Source organism: Mesoplodon densirostris, chromosome 5, assembly GCF_025265405.1.
Source record: "Mesoplodon densirostris isolate mMesDen1 chromosome 5, mMesDen1 primary haplotype, whole genome shotgun sequence".
In the NCBI taxonomy this organism is placed as follows: Eukaryota; Metazoa; Chordata; class Mammalia; order Artiodactyla; family Ziphiidae; genus Mesoplodon; species Mesoplodon densirostris.
The window spans coordinates 42,365,952-42,388,462 of NC_082665.1; the positions used below are offsets into that span (position 1 = coordinate 42,365,952).

Here is a 22,511-nt window from a genome sequence, read left to right on the forward strand (position 1 = left end):
TTCCCTGGTGGCGCAGTGGTTGAGAGTCCGCCTGCCGATTCAGGGGACACGGGTTCGTGCCCCGGTCCGGGTAGATCCCACATGCCGCGGAGTGGCTGGGCCCGTGAGCCATGGCTGCTGAGCCTGCGTGTCTGGAACCTGTGCTCCGCAACGGGAGAGGCCACAATAGTGAGAGGTCCGCGTACCACAAAAAAACAAAACAAAACAAAACAAAAAAAACAAACAAAAACAAAGATACTCAGCTTTGTGTCTACAAATAATGGTATACATATACATACATATAAAACATTTATAAACACCAGTTTGTTCTGTTATTATTTTAAAAATGTATGGATTTAAGCAAAGGCTGTGTTCAAAATGTTCAGAATTCTAAGCACTAGAAATTTCTGATATTGAGAAAATTGCATACTTCTAAGAAGGGTGGCTGTTTAATTTATATTATCATACTACTCATTTTATTGATAATATTTCGGAGAATGATAGGCATGCATGAGTGCACAAAGAATTCAAATAGAAAATGATGGGAAAAACCAGATGCAAGTGCCAACTCCCTGCCATTATCCTCCCACGATGCCAAGCCTTTCACTTCGTCTGATGCAGCAGCATTTCAGTGGCCTCCAGCTGTGTTCAGAATAGCGTTCATCTCATGGTGTTCCCTAGCGTCCCAAAGGTGTTTAATTTTCAAGTTAGAGTTGACACATAGGAATGGAAATTCAGCAAATGAAAGAGTAACTTGCAATAAGAAACTAAAGGTGACTACAGGGATATTATCTTTGCTTTAGGGGAAACATGTTCTCCAATGTGATCATTGAACTATCTTATGTCATCTTCTAATCCTGGGAGAACAGTGCTAAATAGATGACCAAGTCTATTTATTCTAGGATATGAGATTTTAAATAAAACAACAATCCTGTGAACTTTTTTCTTTAAAGCCATGGAGCTACATAGCAAGAGTTTTTAATCCTTGTTTAAACTTAATTATATGCTTATTTAGAATCTTGATTAGCAAAAATTAATTATTAGGTTACCAGCAATGAATATAGAGATACAACATCACAGAAAGGATTCGAAAGTCTTCTACAACTTCTGAAAAATCATTAATGGAATATTCAAATATGGTATTATTGACTAAAATTACTTTATTCACATGGTAAGTAACAACCTATCTCAATGAATTTACTATAAATTCCTCTGTAAAGTAAAATTGAAAAGAAATTCCTCAAGCAGAATCAGTATCATCCTAGCTATTGAAAAGTCAATTTTGTGCCAATAATAATTGATAGAGGAAGGAATGATGGATAATATACATTTAGGGAGGGGTACTTGTTTTGTTTCTGTTTCTCCATGGGGAAGTTCACACCACTGGCTTGGCATATTAGACTGCTCCCAGAGTTCAGTATAGGAACATGTATGTAGAATAAAATATTATCAAAAGCACATGCATTCCAGGTTAAACTGACCTGGGATAAATTTGTTATTTGCTCTTAAAGTTCTATGCCATGAGCACAATGGAAGCAGCACATGAGATGGAGGAAGACCTGGTGTCAATTCCATCTACAACCACCAATGAGGTCTGAGACCCACCATAGGGTCTGGTACAAATTCCCTCAATGTAAGACAGCACCCAGCTAGGTAGGGCTGGTCAGGACTAGAACACGGGTCTGTTACTTCCCAAACTTGAACTGTTCTTTCTCCTACATGAAAGGATAGAGTTGAATAAGGAAGCTGTGCTTATAGTTCAAACTATTGATAAAATAATAGTAAGTTAAAATATGTAAATATTAAGATAAAATAAGTTTAAATATTTATGCTCTAAGGAAATGTTCTGAAACTACTTCAATAAATAAGCACTTCCTTTAAATTTCTGTTAGTCCATTAGAAGACCCACAACATTGTACTCATTTATTAATTGCTTGTGATTCTGAGGAATGCTTAATTTATTACCAAGTATGAGTAAACGGAAAGGAGTATCAAAGAGCCTTGTAAATCAGCTTGGACAAAGGAGCAGGTTTAGAAGTATATATAAAATTGAATCCCTAAATATTCAATTAATGAATGCCATAAGAGAAATAGACTCCATGCTGTGCTATTTTTGCAAAAATCAAAAGAACGAGAAAGAGTTAAAATAACATTCTATAAATGGCATTAGGCTTCCTGAAGGAATATAATTTATAAGGCTGAGCTGCTGCTCCTAACGCTATGATATTTAGATGTGTAAATGTGTTGGCTTCTGTTAATTTAGATCTATACTACCTTATGCAGGGTGGAGCTGAAGTATCTTATTTCTGAGGTTTCACTTGCCATAGAGTAAGTCTAGAATTTTGGTAGAATTATATAAATTCTGGCATAAACTATTCAAATGAATCTGCTTCATTGGAAAAGTCCATTTGGGGAAAAAAAAAAAAACAGTGACTGCACACAAAAAAGTATATACTCGGGAGAGTTTCCTATTTGGCACCAAGGAATTATTCAAGTATCCATTGGGTCTTTGGAAATAATTCTGTGATCACCTAAAAGAGCCTGCCAATTATTGCCATATGTGCATGTGGTTTTCACAATCTGGACACTTATCCCCTAGGATTTGGACTAATAGCTCTAGCCTTTTACTTCTCATTAACTGTCAGAAAAGCTATCAGACAGAGGAGACATTGGTCAGTGCCAACATGATACAGATTTGGACAAGCGGCTGAAAGTTGAAAGGATCGTATCACCTTAGTCTGTACTTAAGAAGAAATAAGTCTCAGGAAAACTAAAGAATTTCAAAGTCAGATATGTTTTGAAACTCAGTAAAAGAGGCTCCTTCAGGAAGTGAGGAGAAGATGTGGAGGCAAGTCGGCCAAATTTGTTAAGTGTTTGCTAGTGCGTATGGCAGCCAGAAAATAAAAATAAAGAATTGGCAGTACTGGGGGTGGAAAGATGAATCTATATAAAGAAGCAAAGAGGCTTTGAGCTATAAAGTCAGAAGCAATTGTTTCAATTACCCCTGAGGAGACCCATTCAGCACCTTCCACCAGTAAATACAAGGGTTACAAAGAAAGTGAAGGCATTAGTCATGCGTGATGGGATGGACTGACGTATCAACCAGGAACCAAGGGCAAAACATTGCTCTGGTTTGTCTGTGTTAAATAAAAAGTTGTATAGACATAATATATCTATGGAAATCTCCAGGGTCACAAAGAGATCATTGGAAGTACTGGGAACAGTGGAGGACTAGCCAAACATCTATCAATAACTGACTTTGACAAGAAGGTGCTGTGTTGTGATATATTTTTGTGAATCCTCTGGAAAATTATAATTTTAACACAGAAGGATATTGCAGTAATATTTCAAGGAGAGAATGCCTAATATATTTTCCAAAAGTAGAAAATTAAGAAAAGGAAGATGAGGTTTAATATTGTTAAAATATAATGACAAATCTATTGATTTTTGTCATAGATTTTAGAAATGTTTGTATACACTATGTAAATATTTAATTACTTATATGAATATATAGTAATACTAATTTCTAATATGTATTTGAAACATTATACTCTCATTTAATTCTTATGAAATCCTGGTAGGTCTCTTTTACTATCCCTATATTATGGACACAGAGAAACTGAGAAATGAAGAGGCTTTGTAACGTGTTCAGCTGCATAGTCTGGAAGTGGCAGAGTTAAGCTTTGAACCTGGGAAGTCTGCACATGTGCTCTTAATTACAATATGAACATTAAAATAATATCTTAGCATTAATGTCACATTTTAAAGTGTTGCTCCAGTAGTCATGATATATTTTTGATGATCTGCTCATAATTTTTTTCCTTATCTGCTTTGTGGTAAATAATGTGTATTAGCAAAAATCAGGCAAATGTTGAGTTCATGAACACAGGTTTTCTGTTTGGGAAGCCAAGTATCTATTCATGAGCAAATCAAAATCAATATTCTGGTTTAATTACTACCATGTTCTAAGTGGAAAAATCACCCAACTTAGTAAAGACACTTTGTTTTTTCTTATATATCTGTAACATGGAAGATTTCTCCAACAATATTTTATTGTACTCTTTTTACATAAAAAAGCCATATATTGCTTGATTATGTTGGCTTCTCTCAAAACCCATATTCTTGATAACCAACTTCATCTGGTGTCATTAAATGAAAGCCTATAGGACAAAGAAAACTAAATGCAGCATTTTCCTTAACATGAAAATATTGGAATCAGTTTCTTTGCAGTACAAATAATATAAGTACCACGCAATTTAGTACAGCAAATGCTTACTTGGCATTTCCAATTGCCTAACACAATGAAATATACCCCCAATTAAACTATTGTGTCCTTACCCATATATATCCGTTCATTCCATCCTCAGGAAATAGGGATAGCACCCAACAACTCAAACAAGAAACTTAGATGTCAGTCCTTATGCTTTCTTCTACGTTATGCTCGGCATCTGCACTCTTTCCAAGAGCTATCAACGTTACCTACATAATGTATCTCAAATGAATTCACGTCTTTCTATGCCCATAACTATTTTCCTATCTATGTCATATCATCTCTAATCTGAATTACTTCGGTAGCATCTTGTCTGCCCCATTCTTGACTCAGTTCGATGTGTTTTCTCCAAAGGAGCAAGAATGAGCTGTTTGAAATGTAAATCTGACTGTGGTGTACCTTAGCATAAAACCTTTCAAAGACCTCCCGCACCACTTACTGTGTGAAAACAAGCCCTTAATATAACCCTGAAGGCACTGCATGGCCTGATTGGTCTGCATGCCTCCTCAGACTGATTTGAGACCCATGTATCCTCTCAGTTTCAGCTATACTCTCTTTTTTCTTTCACTTTCATAAACTATTAAAACTCCTTCCTGCCTCTAGGCTTTCACCTTAGAATGCTCTACCTTCCACTTTTTGCTTCTGTCTTTTACATAACACATACATCCTTTAGTGCTTTGTACATATCACAGAAGATGATAGATTTCACTTTTAAGGTTAGATGGTGTACATATTGTAATCATTATTATTACTCAATTGGAAATTCACATACACCTTTTCTCTTCTAGGCTACTTTAATATGTTCATTCAGGAAATTAAGTTTCTTTAGTAAATAGACCTCATATTTTTTTTTTATCCTGGAGATAGTTGCTTAAATGTAATTGAATTTCTTTAAAAGAAATGTTTAGGAGAACCTGGGAAGATGCCTAGTCTTCTTTATTTCTAGTTTTAAAATATGATTTATGATTTATCATTAATCATACATATAAGATTTTATATTATGTATATCTTACATATATTATATATTCTGCATTTAGCACCTAATGGAACACATACATACATACATATATATTTTTTAAATAAATTTATTTATTTTATTTATTTATTGTTTTTGGCTGCATTGGGTTTTCATTTCTGCGCATGGGCTTTTCTCTGATTGTGGAGAGCGGGCCTACTCTTTGTTGTGGTGTGCAAGCTTCTCATTGCGGTGGCTTCTCTTGTTGTGGAGCACGGGCTGTAGGCGCGTGGGCTTCAGCAGTTGTGGCTCGCGGGCTCTAGAGCGCAGGCTCAGTAGCTGTGGCACCTGGGCTTCGTTGCTCCACGGCATGTGGGATCTTCCCGGACCAGGGCTCGAACCCGTGTCCGCTGTGTTGGCAGGCGGATTCTTAACCACTGCACCACCAGGGAAGCCCCTATATTTTAAAATTGTCTTGTCTTCTTCCTATTTTTGCATTATGGAACTTCATGATTGATTCATTGCATGAGACTGATTCTTTAAAGGGAAATTTGGTCTACTAAGATGTTTAGGATTGGTTAAACCTAGTAATTGGCAATGGGAAATATTATAATGGGACACTGCTATGGAGAGAAGGAGAAAGTTTCCATTATTCTCTCAAAATTTACTGGATTTGTTGGTCACTTTTCATGAGCCAAGCATTCTAGGTGCTCATTATCTTAGCTGTCACACCACAGGAATATAATAGGAGTTGAGTTTTAAAGGGTAAAATGTTTTTTATACATGTGTTTTTTAAAAACAGGGTCAAACCTTCAGCATGTAGTTTATATGTAGGTCTAGTAACTCTATTGCCTTGCGAGATATATCACTTGTCAACTGAGTTAAGTACAGTTTTGAAAAAAGGATTTCAGGTAGTGGCAATTTTCTCAGTCCTATAAGCGCACACATGGTTAAATGTGAAGGCAATCAAAAATGAGAACTGGACTCTGAGTTCGGATTATTTCAGATATTACTGAACATGAAATAAAATTTGTGTAGTCACACAGTTTATTCTCCTTTTTTAAGATATAGCTTCCTACTATATTATCATCAAATAAATTGAAAGTACTGTGAACCAAGATTCCTCAGAAGGAAAATTATATGGATCCAGAGGTTATAAGTTATGTTAAGGCATTTTAAATGTGCTATTTTCTGGTCCTAATTAATAAAAAATGTATTGGTTTTAAAATCAGTTGTTACTTAGTTGTGCTGAATATATAATCAGAGTGACAAGTACAGATTGGGGAGAGTGCTACGGCCTTTTCTAGGCATCTTTTCTTTTTTTAATTTTTATTTATTTTTTATTGAAGTATAGTTAATTTACATGTTGTGTTAATTTCAAGTGTACAGTAAAGTAGTTCAGTTATACATATATATATATGTGTGTTCTTTTTCAGATTCTTTTCCATTATAGATTATTACAAGATAGTAGGTCTTAACAAGGATTTACTTTTTTACCTATTTTTTATACAGTAGTCTGTATATGTCAGTCCTAAACTCCTAATTTAATCTCTCCCCACCACTCCAGCTATCTCCTTTCTATTTCTGTTTTGTCAAGAAGTTCATTTGTGTCATTTTTTTTTTTTAGATTCCACATGTAAGTGATATCATATGATATTTGTCTTTTTCTGTCTGATCTAAGCACCTCTTCTGAAGTGCTTCAAATCTCCCCCAGTCTTGGGAAAGTTGCTATTTTGTTTAACTCTTGTTAGTATCCTAATTATTTACTCTTCAGTAGATACTTTGAAGAACTCCAAATACAATGTAATTTTTTAGTGAAAAACACCTATATGTTATATAAAGTTGAATACTGTATTTTCCTAGGCTACTTGAGAATTCTTTATGTCTAACAGACTAATAAATTACCCCGTAAAGTGAAATTGCATTAACCCTTTTTGTTTTTGATTAGAAACTGTTTATGGTATGCTTTTTCCCCACTACAAAATAAAGCTTCTTGTTTTAGCTGCTAACAAAGGGAAAGCAGAAAATCCAATCTATGATAAGCAGGCAGATTCCCCTGCACAGAAATCTAGCTCACAAATACCTTTCTAACAGCCCTACAACAGTTAAGCATTTTCTATTCATTATGAAACAATTTCCTTCCATCAGAGCCATTCATCTTGCTAGACGTAAGCTTGAGATATTGTTGAAAAAAATTACTACTGGCAAACGGTTACTGCAAGAAAATGAGGTAATCTATTTTCCTTGTGCCAGTAAGATCTGTCTAATATTTTTATAGTCATACTATATAAATTTCTTACATTAATTTTAGGGTGATGGATCCATTGTCAGTTCTTTATTAGTTATCACTTTTAAGTTTTACATGATGAGAAGACAATGGAAACAAAAACACATACATATCTGTGTCTAGCAATCCCTCAGACTTGGGTATAATTTCTGGTTACAACATTTAAAATAGTGGGGTAAGCAGCTAATGCACTTAATATCATTAAACTTCAATCATCTCCTCAGGAAAAACAGATAATACCTGTCTCACATGGTTTTTGTAAGTGCAGAGATGAAACAGAAGTGTAGTGCTTGACATGGAGAAGATTTTCAGTAAATGGTATTTATTATATTACAAAGAGGTGAGGTGTTCTCTTCAGGTAGCTAGATCTGGGGAAGGTGATGCAAGCAGGTAATGCAATCTGCCTGGCTTTTCAAAGGCTGCTGGGATAAGATATGACTCAATGCCCAATTTCCTTCCCAGTCCCTCACCTCTCTAGCCTTGTAAAAAAGATCTAAACCCCTAACTTTGCAGAATATAAGAAGACAAACAGTTATCTTGAATGAATTTCAGAAGTCAGTTAACAAAATCTTAAACAGTTACTCCAGAGAGTGGGTGGAATGTAATGATCTCTGCCCTGAAGAAACACTTGCAGAATGCACACAGCAGTCTAAATTAGAGAAACACATACACTTCTTCAGACACACACACTACATGTGGCTATTTTAGCACACACAAAGACACACCCATTCTTTTTTCCCTCCTACTCCCTCCTCTCTCTGTCCTTCCATCCTGCCTCTCTCTCTCTCTCTCTCTCCCCCCCACTACTTCAAGGATAGCAACACTGAGCACAGCTTACCAAATCTGAAGTTCTCTGAGATGACCAGAGTGAATGAAAGTGGCAGACATCTTCCTGCTGTTGTTTTTACTCCTTATGTTCCAAACTCTTGTGTCCCAGTTATTTGTATTAAAAGAGTGGTATATATTTGCCAACTATAAGCAATGCATTTTAATATTGCCTCTATATTTTCTCCCATTCTTTCTGCCCTTTAATTCTCTCCTCCTCTCAGATGGATTTAACCTTTTTAGTCTTTTTGTTGCAATGCATCTGTCTTCCAAGTTGAATGTAATGTTCTAGGATAATAGTCATAACTATGAAAAAAATGTTCATCTCTATATTTAGAAATTAACCATTTTAAGGTATTCAAGCCTGTTGCACTTTATTTTCATAACACCATTAAAGACCACTCTCTATTTCTGTGGCAACTGTCCTTCTTATGCAAATAGAAAAATATTTTTTTCTTGAATAAGATGGAATTAATTTTAGGTGAAATTCAAAGTTATAAACATACTGTTCAACACAATTATGAATGTTTGTGTCTTCCTTAATCATTTCAAAATAAATGATTGGTTTAAGGTTTTTTGAAACATTCAGCTAATGATTGTGCTGGTCCAATGGGCATCTAATTTAATAGTTTTTTCATTTTCTTTGTGAAATCCATTCTTACACATTTAAGGGAGTGAATTTCAGAATGCTTTGAATATTAATCCCCTTTCTATTTTGGAGCAAGTATTTCCCAAAAGCATAAAAATAAATTAAAAGAGACCCTAGAATTATATTAGCTCATTTTTTTCTATATTACCTTATACATTGCTGTTAGCCATGAAGTAACTCAAATCAAATATTGAATACTTTTAAATTGCAGACGTCTCCTAGTTGGTAATATTTTGTGATCATAAAGTGAATGCTCAGTGTATAAAAGACACATTATAGGTTTATTTTAAATCCATTTGCTTTCTAACCAGAATATTATCAAATAGTCATTTTCATAAATTTAACAATAAAAATGGAATGGAAAGGTGATAGGATTATAAGAACTGTTAAGGTATACATTTGAAAGTTGCAGAGGTATTTCCTCAGAATAGAAAATGACATTATTTAAAAATAAACTTGCCTAAAATATAAAGCTGATTTAAATACAATAATGTCATTATTCCACAAAATTCTAGATGGCTCTCTTTTTTTTTCAGAGAGTGGATCATTAACAGTGTAGCTAAGAGAGCAAATATTTTTGCAATGTGTCTTGCAGTGTTTACAGAATTCTTTTCCTCTGAGTTTTCCACCTTTTATACGTTTTCATTTAAATCCTGGATTTTTTAAATTGTGCTATTTTCTATGTAAATTTTCCCAAGTGGAGATAGAATTACTTGAGATCAAAAGTGTGAAATTCACGTTAGTGGGGCTATCAACATTTGCAGTCAACCATAATTTTCCCCTATGTTGCTTTTTTAAAGAAGAGAGAGAAGAAGAAAAATGAAACTCCTTCACCAGTATAATAGAAGCAAGAGCTAATCAAAACTGTGGTGTGTGTGTGTGTGTAGGAAAAGAGAGTGAGTGAGAGTAATATAGATGTGTAGATTCAGGCCCCACATATAGTACACATTTAGTTTTGCACTTTACATGATATGCACCTAAAAGTCAAATTACACACACACACACACACACACACTATGTTCATTAACTATAGTGTTTTTTTTTTTTTTTTTTTTTTTTTTTTTTTTGCGGTATGCGGGCCTCTCACTGTTGTGGCCTCTCCCGTTGCGGAGCACAGGCTCTGGACGCGCAGGCTCAGCGGCCATGGCTCACGGGCCCAGCCGCTCCACGGCATGTGGGATCCTCCCAGATCGGGGCACGAACCCGTGTCCCCTGCATCAGCAGGCGGACTCTCAACCACTGCGCCACCAGGGAAGCCCAACTATAGTGTTTTGATTCTTTTGTGTGTGTATGTGCAATCTTTATAATTCTAAGACTTTAATATTTTTAAGTTTTTCATTAGATAAGTGATATGTTAATAAGAAAAAAATATAAACAATAAAAGGATTGCATACATATTGTTTTATTCTGCTTTTTTACCATAAAATATTATGAACATCTTTCTGAGTGAGACATAATGTGTCTCATAAATGTATCAGAATAGCCTAATTTATATACGGAATTGTATGAACATAGCATAGTTTAACCACCTTTCTAATTTGAGGCATTATATTCTTTCTTATTTGCCAATATTATAAATGGAATTGTTCACATATGTTTGTGCATATAAACATACACAGGACCTAGTTGTTCTTTATGCATTCATGTACAATAGATCCTTGGAAATAGCATCTGAAGTTTTCATGACTTGTATCTCAAACTCTAATCTGGGTGACTATGAATCTATGATGGAAATTTTATTCTCCTAAAATTGACTTATAAAGGTAAGTATTGGACTGCTGGCCTCTCCAAGCTCTAGCTATATTTCCAGTGTAGTCTGGAAAATGCTAATCCATCGTAGGTTTTATTTTGACATGGAAGTGATTTACCTCCTCCAAAATCCCTTCCGAGGAATGGTTTTCTTAGACATTCCAATGCTATTCTGCTCTAAAGAAAACTTCTGGCACTATTCTCAAAAGCTTTTCCAGGCTGTCTCTCAATATATTCTGAGTATAGATTTGGGTCCTATGCATTTTATGTTCACCACAATAATATCCCATAAAAATGATTCTCTCTTTCATTCTAGGTCTCTCTCTCTCTCTCTCTCTCTCCCTCCCTTCCTCCCCCACCTCCCCTCTTCCCTCCCGGTTTTAGTATTTACCTGTTCATAACATATATGTTTCTATGAATTTGTAAATTTTATTGATGGGTCTCATTCTCTGAGCATAGATAATTAAGAATAGAAAAACTCAACTAGTCCTACTCCTAAAGCACACCGTTCTTCCTTGAAAGTAGAAGACAACTGAAAAGCTGGCAAAACACAGCATCCTTAGGACCAGGGTCTCTTTTAACATTCTCTTGGTGGTGAACATACATTGAACATATTTCAGTGTTATTGGCACCTGTCTTGCTAAATCTGATGGAACAACAACAAATGCAATAAAGTCTTGTTACTAAGCTATCTTTGAGCCACACTAGATTGTGATTGATTCTGTTGTGTGTAATAGTACGGTGGCATTTTGCCTTAGGCCTTTTTTATTGAACAGTGAAGGAACAGAAGAAGGAAACACTTGATCACTTTGTAAATGCTGCACATTGCAGGCAGGGTTTAATGACTGAACGTAGCCACTACCAGTGTATTGAAATGCCTCTGCCTTGCCTCAAAGCATTGTACCTCTATTCAAATGGCAAAGAATAGAGTTCCTGTAAGATTGTGGAGTACAGCTCATTTTGGGAATAAACAGTTGCTTTGACCTTGTACTGGCAAATAGACCCTGTCAGGCCTGGAATTGCAAGGCCAAGAAATCATCTGTTTAGTCAGTGCTGGTTCTGGTCATTAATTTGTGTTTATGGCTGGGAATTGATAATATAGCCCTGTGTGTATAGAGCTCAGGTCTGAATACTAAAAGGACCCTATTTACCAACAGCTCTATTTTTTAATTTAAAGTTAATTCAAATTGAAATGAGCCTTTTAACCCTTAATTAGGACCATGTTTTCTCTTAAAAGTCAACCACATTAGTCAACTGAAGACAAAATTCACTTTGCAATTGAAAAGCTGTCTACTTTCTTTCAACAGTAGCCACCATGGTTTACTAAGTGCATTTGTTTTCCTTTCACTATGGTAACTTTACCCATTCTCTGTATCAGCATAACTCAAGCCCATCAATTACATCTTAGAGGAAAAGTGTGCTATGTGTTTTGGGAATGAGGCCAAGATTCTATCTGGAAGCTTTTTTATAATTATTATTCATTGTATAGCTAGTGCTCATAATACTCCCTATTTCATACTTTTTTCTTTATATTTTTCCAAAGCTGGTAGTTTGTTATTTTACCCCACTACTGACCCATAGTATTTAGTTCCTGTTTTATTCTTACCTCTTTATAAATATGGAATCAGCAGATTCCCAAAATATTTCTAATTCATTTATTACAAATTGGTATTATTTTGGCTTCCTTCTATTATTTTATTCATATTTTTAGTGTTCTCAATAGAAAATTAACATTTGGCAAGAGCTTCTACATTTTTGTTCTACTGTGGCCCATCCTGGGGTTTTTTCAATAAGTTTTGGGGTTCGCTTAGTAAATGAACATACATACTCTCACTGACTGGGCACTTAAAATAGAGGAACTAAAAGGTAGATTAACAAGAAAAAGACAAATAAAACCTTACTTCAGACTAACAGAAGGAAAATGTTTTGTCTTTTAAATTGTGTTTTCAGTATCGTGCTAGTTTTCTTTACTGTTAAAAGAGAAAAGGAAAATCACACCTTCCTACATTTAAAAAAATTAAAATAATAATTAATATCAATATTTTAATTTTTTATTTATTCCTATAAGATTTCCCAGCTTTTAAATATTCTACTCTATCTAAAATATACATAAAAGGAAGAATATAATGAAATATAGTTTTATTATGCTACTGGGTAAGATGAAAGTATAATAATATGGAATTATTTGCTTGGCAGTGAATTTATCATTCAATACATCCAATCATGAAATCCACATACCCTTTGAATATATACTGCTCTGATATAGAAAAACACTGAGAAGGGCAAAAACCTGTCATTTCTTGATTCAAGTATATTTCTTTTAAATCAGAAGAGAGCCTCTTTTCTTTGTCTTGTTGCCCTATGTGATTTTGTAATTTCAATGGCTAATTTTAATCCTTAAAGCACAGACGAAAGTGAAGATGCATTTTCTATTTTTTTCTACTTAGAAAGTTCTAGGAATCCTACAAATTTTGGTACATGAAGCATTAACCTTTTAAAGTGTCTAGCCTGAAGAGTATTAAGAGACAAGATAGTCGATACCCATCATTTGATAAATGAAGAAATTGAAATCCAGAGAGGACAATTGGTTACAAGTTAATTATTCATTTAAAAAATGTATTTCACCAAAAAATGTATTTCATCAACTGCTAGGTGCTGGGCAATGTGCTGGACACGGAGCATGCAAAATGCATAGGAAAAAACTCATATCTCTACATTGCTCAGGATCTAATCTGGGAGGAGATAATAATAACTAAAAATAAATCTTCAAACTTATTTTAGAAGAGGAAGTCACTACCCCAGCTACCTCATAAAAACTGGAAGACACCTGGTCAGTGACTTTGAGATAATACCTATTTAGTAGAAAAAAACTAGATCAAAACCTACGTTTCCTCTTTCCCAGTCTAGTGGTCTTCCTGTAAGATGCTGAAAACCTTGAAGAGTTGGGATATAGAGAAGTGAAATTAAGCAATTTCTCGGTGAAGATTACTTAAAAATATTGTGTTGCAAAGTGTCTTAGCACTTACATTCTCAAGTGAGAAGATCCATTTCTAAAATAACGGCACCATATGGAATTAATTGGTCTCCTGTTTAAAGCTAGGATTGTGAATTTTATCACTGTGACTGGACACAATAAAATGTCTACGTCATCTTAGGAGATCAGTACATGTTTGGTTTTTGAAAGTGAATAAATGAAATCCAAACATTACATGAACAAATCTGATTCCTAGTAAATCCATGATGATATCCAATAGGATTTGAGGAGGTGCTACATCCCATTTTTAATGGTTAATTTAACTTCATGTATCATTCCTACTTTGCTTATTCAAAGCCCAGAGTTCCTGCCACAATTAACTAGTTCAAAAATCTCCATTACAGCAAGGGGATAAAACGTCTCTGGGACCCAAAAAGGGGCAGCAGTTTGCCTTCACTTAAAAGATCTTACACTTTTTAATCACTCTTTGGTTTTACTACCCTGAGGTAGAAATCTATGAATAATTCTACCAGTGTTTGACTGACAAGAACATGTACTACTGGGTTATGGGAGGAAAGATGTAAATCAGAATTCTGTCATTTTGGCAGCAGGCTTTGAATATGTGCATTTCCACCTTAGTTAAGTATTGCTTTCTAGCTGGCCAACACAAGGAAGACCTTAAGTATATAGCAGAAGTTTGTGTTTTTTTTTTTCTTTTAACTTAAAGCTGGATAAACCTGAATTAGTATTAATTTGTTTACCTTTCTTGCATGTTCTCTGTTATTTGATATTCTGTAATAAGTTGACAAAGACTTCCTTTAGGTAAGAAAACACATTAACATATCTACTTTCCACTCCTTACCTGGGTTTTACTTTTTTTTTTTTTTTTTTGCTTACGCGGGCCTTTCCTTGTTGTGGCCTCTCCCGTTGTGGAGCACAGGCTCTGGACGCACAGGCTCAGCAGCCATGGCTCATGGGCCCAGCCGCTCCGAGGCATGTGGGACCTTCCCGGACCGGGGCACGTGGGATCTTCCCGGACCGGGGCACGAACCCGTGTCCTCTGCAACGGCAGGCAGACTCTCAACCACTGTGCCACCAGGGAAGCCCTGGGTTTTACTTTTTGCATACTGAACCTTCTCATTCTCTAACGTAATGAATAAGGAGAGAAATGTGCACATTGTTATATTAGCAGTTTTATATTCAAGGAAGGGAAGGAGATACTTTTAAATTACAATCATTGCTTCTGCTACCATAAGCAAAGATAATAAAACACAAGTACTAATGCCCCATAGAGGTAGAGTTTCAAATTTTTCCATGAGGATTTTTTTTAAGGATGAAGAAGGTATAACAAAAGGATAGGTATTTCAGTACAAGATGATTTATTGCAAGGGAGGGAGATTATTCATTGGTGGGAAAAAGTTTGAAGTAAATATATAAAGAATTTCCCCTTATACATTTAAAGATAATGTTTCTTATCAGTATAATAATTTTATTAGTGAATACAAACTTTTCAGTCATATTCTCAAATTTGTTGAACAGTATGAGTCGAGGATTTAGAGATTCTGTTTGTATCAAGAATAAGGAAATTTACTTGTATGGCTCCCACATATAGTGCGGTCACCCTATTCTTAAAGTTGACAGACAACCTCTGCCCTTCCAACAAAAGTTCAATTGCTCATCTGCCCATAACAATGTTACACCTCAAATATATAGAAAATCCTGGAGAATACGAGAGAACATCAGCCTTTCTGAAATGATGTCTTAACTAGGAATAGATGAAAAAAGACTTGCATGTGTTTAATTAAATGTGTTGCATTAAATTTTTTAGATGACTATTCTTCAATGTCATACCAACAGCTTAGAATTGGTAGGAAAATAATTTGCTTTTAATGAGTGATTTACATAAAATTAAAAGCCGAAATTTTCTTGCTTATTCGGACTATGAATTTCTTTGTTATCTTGGGCATTCTGTTTGTGCTTCAATTGTTCATTCTGTAAAATAAGAAAATTAATATCTACCTTGATTATTTCAATAGAACTGTTGTGAGATTTAATTGAGATGGTATATTTGAAAGTCCTTTATAAAGAGTAAAAGTGTCTACCAAATTTAGGATATTACCATAGAAACTAGCATTGTACTCAGGATAGAGTTAGCATTCAATGAATATCTGTTAATTGATGATTAAATCCTATCAGCTAGCTACCAGGTGCCAGAAGATGCAGAGTAGAGTCTGTCCCTAACTGTGTGTCACCTAACATCCTGGATTTTCAGACGCAAAACACACAAATTGACCACTGGGTTTTCTTAAGATCTTTTTAGCTCCATTAAGCTATTCTATATAATTAATACATCTCAACTGAATTCTCTTTGTCTCTTTTATCATTTAGAAATGCTTTCTGCTGCAAGTAAAAGAAAACTTGACTACAGTGACTTAAACAAACAAGGTGTTACTTTTCTGACATTATAAGAAATCCTGAGATTGGTGCTTGCTGGGTCAACAAGAGCAGGGTACACATCTCTCTGATTTTCTTGACCTTTAACTTAGTGTCTCCTGTAAGTCATTATGCCCATAAGCAATGCAAGGTATCCCAGAGACTTTCATCAGAGTTCTGTTTGTATCTCTTTAGCCATCTTTTTGGCCATAACTTTGGTCATCCACCCCTATATGCAATGATCTGAGTTAGGGAGTACTTGGCAGAATGCAGTTCTGAACAAAATCAGGATTCTATTAGCAAACAGGAAGCAGGACTGAGATATTGAGTATGTAACCAAGAGTACCCACCACATTTCTCTAGTTAACAGTTTGTCTTTTCATGTTGATCTATTTGTGCATTTAATTATGCTTCTTACAGGCCAACTCGTACTGTCTTAATCTTTCTCAAATGGGAGTCCTTCTGTGTATTTCTTCCAACAGATCAATCAGAGTGGAGTGCTTGCTCCATGTGGCCTGTGTTAAATTTCTGTTGCCTGCTTTCAAATTTCAAGGGCCTTTTTGGGATGGACAGAATTAGGGACATTTGTATCTTTAAGACTAATGAGGAGACTGAACAAAAGTAGATGATTGACAGATATTTATTAAACTGCATGTATATGTGCCTACCTATCTTTTACTCTTCTCATCTCTAAGGTTATTATTTACTCATAATTAAAGTCTGGTTACTAGTTCAAGTCACATTCTTAACTTCTAGGCTTAATAACTATAGCTACTTTCAATACTGTTGAAAGTATTTGAAAGTATCAATACTATCAGAAATTCTGTGCTGTGGTGCTGTAGCTAATTGATTGTATGTCTATCTTGTCTTTAAGTATCACATAGTATAGCTGTTTATAGTATTAACAAAAAGTCATTGAGTGTTTAGTGAATACCTTTATGCCTAATGTTGTAAAAACTATAAAAGCCTGAAATAAAAACACAGAGATAAATTTACAAGCAAACAAAATAACAAAGTACATTGGAACACTGCAACTTAATCTTTTAAAGACTCAGCAATGCCCTCTTGCAAATTTAAAGGCACTCAATAATGAGCTAAATTGAAACCAGAAGTTAAGTGCATAGTTTGTTTATACTTTATATCATTTCCCCCTGAGGCAATATGACATGAGATATGAGTGGACCTTTCTAACAAGTGCTTAAGGACAATGTTCAAAAGTTTATAATCCTAATCCAAGTTTGGTTAGGGCAATAGAATTTATTTGACTGGCTCTCAGTATGGTACCAAAAGTTGTTCAATTTAATGTAATATGGTCCTTGAGCAGCCATTCTTAATAGGAACTTGAAAACAGCAAGACTAGATTAATGATTACTATCATTTTAAGTTATTCTACTTGTTGGTCTTGTCAATGTATTTTCCTTGGGAGTGTTATCTCCCAAGAAATGTTCAGTAGGAAGATACACTATTATAGATACAATGTGTTATCTTTTAAAATACATTTAGTGATTATAAAAGTTAAGGTTTATTCACACAGGTTTTATTTGAATGCAAATAACCTGTTATTCACAATATGAGGTTGATACAAAACAATTTTGGAATTCAGCGATAAACAGTCTGTAGGGTCTAGTCTCTATTTAAGTGGTTTAAGCCATCAAATCTCAATGCAGCTTTGAAGTTGAGTTTTAGAGACTTAAGAAATTATTGGCTTCCAATTATTGGCTTCCAAAGAAACTTAAAAATTTAAGATCCTGAATTCCTTCCTCAAAGGAATGTCAAGGGACTTTTGTTAGGGTTTTCACTATGATTTCAGTTCTCAGGGTAATTATGAAAATGGACCAAATAAAAGAGTACAGCATTTTAAATTTTATATCAGATTAGATGAAAATACTATAATGGAGACATTTCTGTAAGAGCTATAAATAGATAGTGAATATTAAATGGGCAGCTGAAATAATATCTGGTAACAAGTTCATTGGGCTTAAAAAAAAAAACATGTAATTCAGAGATATAACCGGAAAGAAAGAAGATAACATAGTTATTTTTAAAAGTGTTAATCTAGTAATAATTCACAAGTATATCAGTTTAAATAGAAATTATACCTCCCTGTGTATTTGAGATACAGACAAGGAAATAAATTAAGACCTTTCTTTTAGGCCATTACCAGAGAAGTTAGGGAATGACACTGTCAAGGGCAAGCAAAGTATCATAGCTCAGGAGAACCAAGTATCGAGAATCTTAAAATGTAGACACAGCCATGATTTCTTCCTTCAGTTGCTTACAATTTGTGGGGTTAAACTTGTTCACACAGAAACTAATTAGAAAACAAGTGGGTACTACATTAAGTACTAACTGCAGAGACTGTACACATTGCATCATGTTTAAAAAGGGAATGGCTGCATGATGACATGGCTTTGCTTTATTTTCTCCACAAATAGTCCAATGCCAAGTAAAGCTGTGAAAACATGAGATGGAAATTTCATCACACTCTAGTGTCAAAATAATCTAAATCTTGTGGGGTTTTTTTCCCCCTTAACATTTGGTGCAAATACAAACGTATATGTGGAGAAACTACATTGGGCCACATTATTTGCTTCTATGAATTCTGGGAGAAGGAAATAGATTTTATTCATAATGAATGCGATTGATTTTATTCATAATGAATGCATGCCCTAGCCTCCTGAAATCTGTTTTATGTATTTTCAAGAATATATTTTCAAAATTATCACAAAATCTTAAAAGAGTCATTTTGTTTGTAGCTTGTCGACCAGGTTTCTACAAGCCTTCAGATGGTAACGTGCAGTGTGCTAAGTGCCCACCTCACAGTTCTACTCACGAAGATGGTTCAGTGAACTGCAGGTGTGAGAATAATTACTTCCGAGCAGACAAAGACCCTCCATCCATGGCTTGTACCCGTGAGTAGTTTCGCTGCAACCCATGCCTCCATGTTTGTTTTATTTCCTTTTTTCTTCTTATTATTGTGTTTTTTTAAAGCATTTGGCTCATTTCCTTCTGCTCTCCATGTGCAAATTAAAAGCTTTCTCTGCTTCACTCTCCATGCTTGGCTCACCACAAATGCAACATTTATCACACAAAATGAACTAGTTTTTAAAGCACTTCCTGCAACAAGACACCCAGAAGGAAAGAAAATTTTCTATATCTTGTTTTAGATCTTGCATAATTTTGACAGGGTAGGGGAGGTTTAGGCATGGGATTTGTATTTTTACTTTTCTATTCCCTCTTGTTATATGTTGGTCATAGGTCATAGGGAAAAAGAACTAAGATTTATAAAACTAATACTAAAGTTTTCATAACTATTCACAAGGGCATTGAATTTAGTGGTAAGTTCCTTTGTTGGACTTTGTGAATGCATCTTCAACCTGGAGTCAAAACTCCCCCCATTCATAGCTTGGGGAGGGCAGCACTCTAGAACCCATGTGTCTATAACCTCATGGATCCTCTGAGGATGAATTAAAAGTATATAATAAAGACAAGATGGTTATTTGCCTCTTTCAGTTCCACTGTAAATTATCGATTTCCCTTGTAGTAGAAAACAGAAGTGAGGCTCATTAATCTTTGTTGAACTACTTTGCAGGACCTCCATCTGCACCGAGAAATGTTATATCTAATATAAATGAGACCTCGGTTATCCTGGACTGGAGTTGGCCCCTGGACACAGGAGGCCGGAAAGATGTTACCTTCAACATCATATGTAAAAAATGTGGGTGGAACGTAAAACAGTGTGAGCCATGCAGCCCAAGTGTCCGCTTCCTTCCTCGACAGTATGGACTCACCAACACCACGGTGACAGTGACAGACCTCCTGGCACACACTAACTACACCTTTGAGATTGATGCCATTAATGGGGTGTCAGAGCTGAGCTCACCACCAAGACAGTTTGCTGAAGTCAGCATCACAACTAACCAGGCTGGTGAGTACATGCTGGATGCTTCCTACTCCTGACATCTCAGAGCCAAGTAATAGTTTTAACAGAAAGAGTGGAAGAAAGGGTAGGAAAAAAAAGATTTGAAAGAGCCCCAGGTTATTCTTTTTTATCACTTTTAGACAGTTATGGTACATTAAATAGCTCAATTTAATTCTTCAAAGTGAGAATAAATCATATTTGTTAGATGATTTTAAGCTAGTTTAATCCATTGCTTCCCACTTTGAAATCTTTAAACATCTGGGGCTCTGGAGGTAGTACTTATGGGGCTCCCTGCAGCATTTCCGTATTTTCAAGAACTTAACAGACATTGAATCTAGCTTGGAAAAAGTTATGTATGATATTTAAAACTATAAATGTCTTTACCTTAGTTATAATTATATCAAATTTTGTGTATAGTTATTCAGTTATTTTATGCTCCCCAGAAGCTCTGGGTAGTATAGCTCAGGTAGTTAAAACTCTCTGATTAATTAAAAACAAATAAAAGAAACACATTTTATTTAATAGATACAATTTGTATTTAAAAATTAAAAATATGGAATTGAGAAGCTTAGTAAAAAGAGGTCTTGGTGAAAACAGTTGGAATCACTGATCTTTAAAATTTCCGGATATAAATTTCATGGTGATTTCATCAACTGTATTTTCCACTGACAATCTTTTCCTAATTAAAAAGAAAATACTGGGCTTCCTTGGTGGCGCAGTGATTGAGAGTCCACTTGCCGATGCAGGGGACATGGGTTCATGCCCCAGTCCGGGAAGATCCCACATGCCATGGAGCAGCTAGGCCTGCTCCGCAACTGGAGAGGCCACAACAGTGAGAGGCCCGCTTATCACAGAAAAAAAAAAAAAAAAGAAAAGAAAAAGAAAGAAAAGAAAATACTGTGTTGCCAGATTGTAAGCAAAGGGCCTTTAATATGGAATAGAAAATTTAAATAAACTTCTCACCTTTCTTTATCTTGCATCCACAACATTTCTCTTTTCTTTACTGTTAGTAAATCCTGTGTTTTTCAGTCACCCTTTAAATCTTCTATTTGTTTTTCAGTTCTCTGATAATTCTTGTGATATATTTTACTATGGTTTTTTTACAGTGTGGTGTCCAGAATTATTCATGGGGTTTTAGTTGTGATTCTCTCAAACATATAGAAGAATTACACTTTGCAGAGTATACAGAGACATGCCAGTGATATCCCTTTGAAATAAGACAATCATTTTTCCAAGGTGATAACTGTGATGAATGAGTAAAAAACAGTTTTCTAATCAACAAAGCTGTGCAAAATTAAGCTGATAGATATTTATTGTGCATAACTGTTGCTACAAGATATCATAATTAGGGTTACATTTCAAACAATTCAGTTCAGAGATATTACTGTATAATTTATACACAAGAAAAAAAACATTGGAGCCAAAAAGGGAGAAAAGGAAGAGATAGGATGGCCCCCTGAAAATACTTCAGCTAGAACTACAGACTCCCACATCTGCTCCCAGGAGAGCTAACCTTGAGTTGGAAGTTAGAATTGAGTGTAAACTCAGCTTCTTTTCTACATTTGGTTTAAATTATGGAAGTTCCTCTGCTCTCTAGCGGGACTCGCTCTTTTCTTTGAGGATATGAATACTGAATGTCAGAAGAAAAGAGAGAGATGACTAAATTCTATCAGCTGGAAGAGGTCTTAGAGCAGCCAAATATCTAGCCAGGAAATTCACCACTTTCCTTCTTTCACTTGGCTGACTCAAGGAGGTTAGTTAAACTACCAAGGGTACAAAACTAATAGGTGTCATCAGGGCTAATATTCACCAAGTATGCACAAGTATGACTCTTCTGGTTGGTAAAATTTTGTACTTATTTGTATACTGGTTAGAAGCAGACAAAGTTACTTCTGAAGGTGAGTATAGAAATGCACCTGTACTGGTTAATTCCTCAAGTACCCTAGGTAGCCCCCTAAACCCAGTATATCAAGCCCCCCACTTCCTTCCCCATAATCTAGCAATCAAAAGGATAAATCTTGGCATTAGAGGAGTCTCCAGACCAGTCTGTCAGGTCCCCCTTCTTCCTATAATCCAGCAACCAAAAGGGTAAATCCTGGCACTCGAGTGGTCTCCAGATCCCTGTGTGGGAACTATTCCAACTTGAGGGCTCCATGTCCCTGCCATGCCAGTTGATAGATATTTTGAATATAACCCTTGGCAGAGTCCATGTTTAAATGTGTCTCTTTCTGATTCCACATCCCTCCTTTGTTCCCACTTTTCTTCTCGTCTCCTATATTGATGAAATTCTTATAATTTTACATTGTCTCATGGTGATAAAGTTTATTTATGGAAAAGACAAGACTTTTTAATGAAGTGCACTGAATCATTATTTTAATCTTGCTTACTGAATCTCTCCCACTTAAAGCTAGATCTCAGACCAAGCAACATATGCTTTTGTCTTGGTTTAGTTAATGATATTTAAACTT

The 22,511-nt window shown here is 35.2% G+C and overlaps 1 protein-coding gene across 2 annotated transcripts in view; it reads left to right on the forward strand.

The window, feature by feature from the left end:
* EPHA3 (EPH receptor A3) overlaps positions 1 to 22,511 on the forward strand; it is a 373,968-nt gene that overhangs the window by 220,859 nt on the left and 130,598 nt on the right. For both annotated transcript variants that reach the window (XM_060099806.1, XM_060099807.1), the window contains exons 4-5: positions 18,878 to 19,033; positions 19,714 to 20,049. In XM_060099806.1, coding sequence (XP_059955789.1) covers positions 18,878 to 19,033; positions 19,714 to 20,049 — 492 coding nt within the window. The remainder of the gene's footprint in view (positions 1 to 18,877; positions 19,034 to 19,713; positions 20,050 to 22,511) is intronic.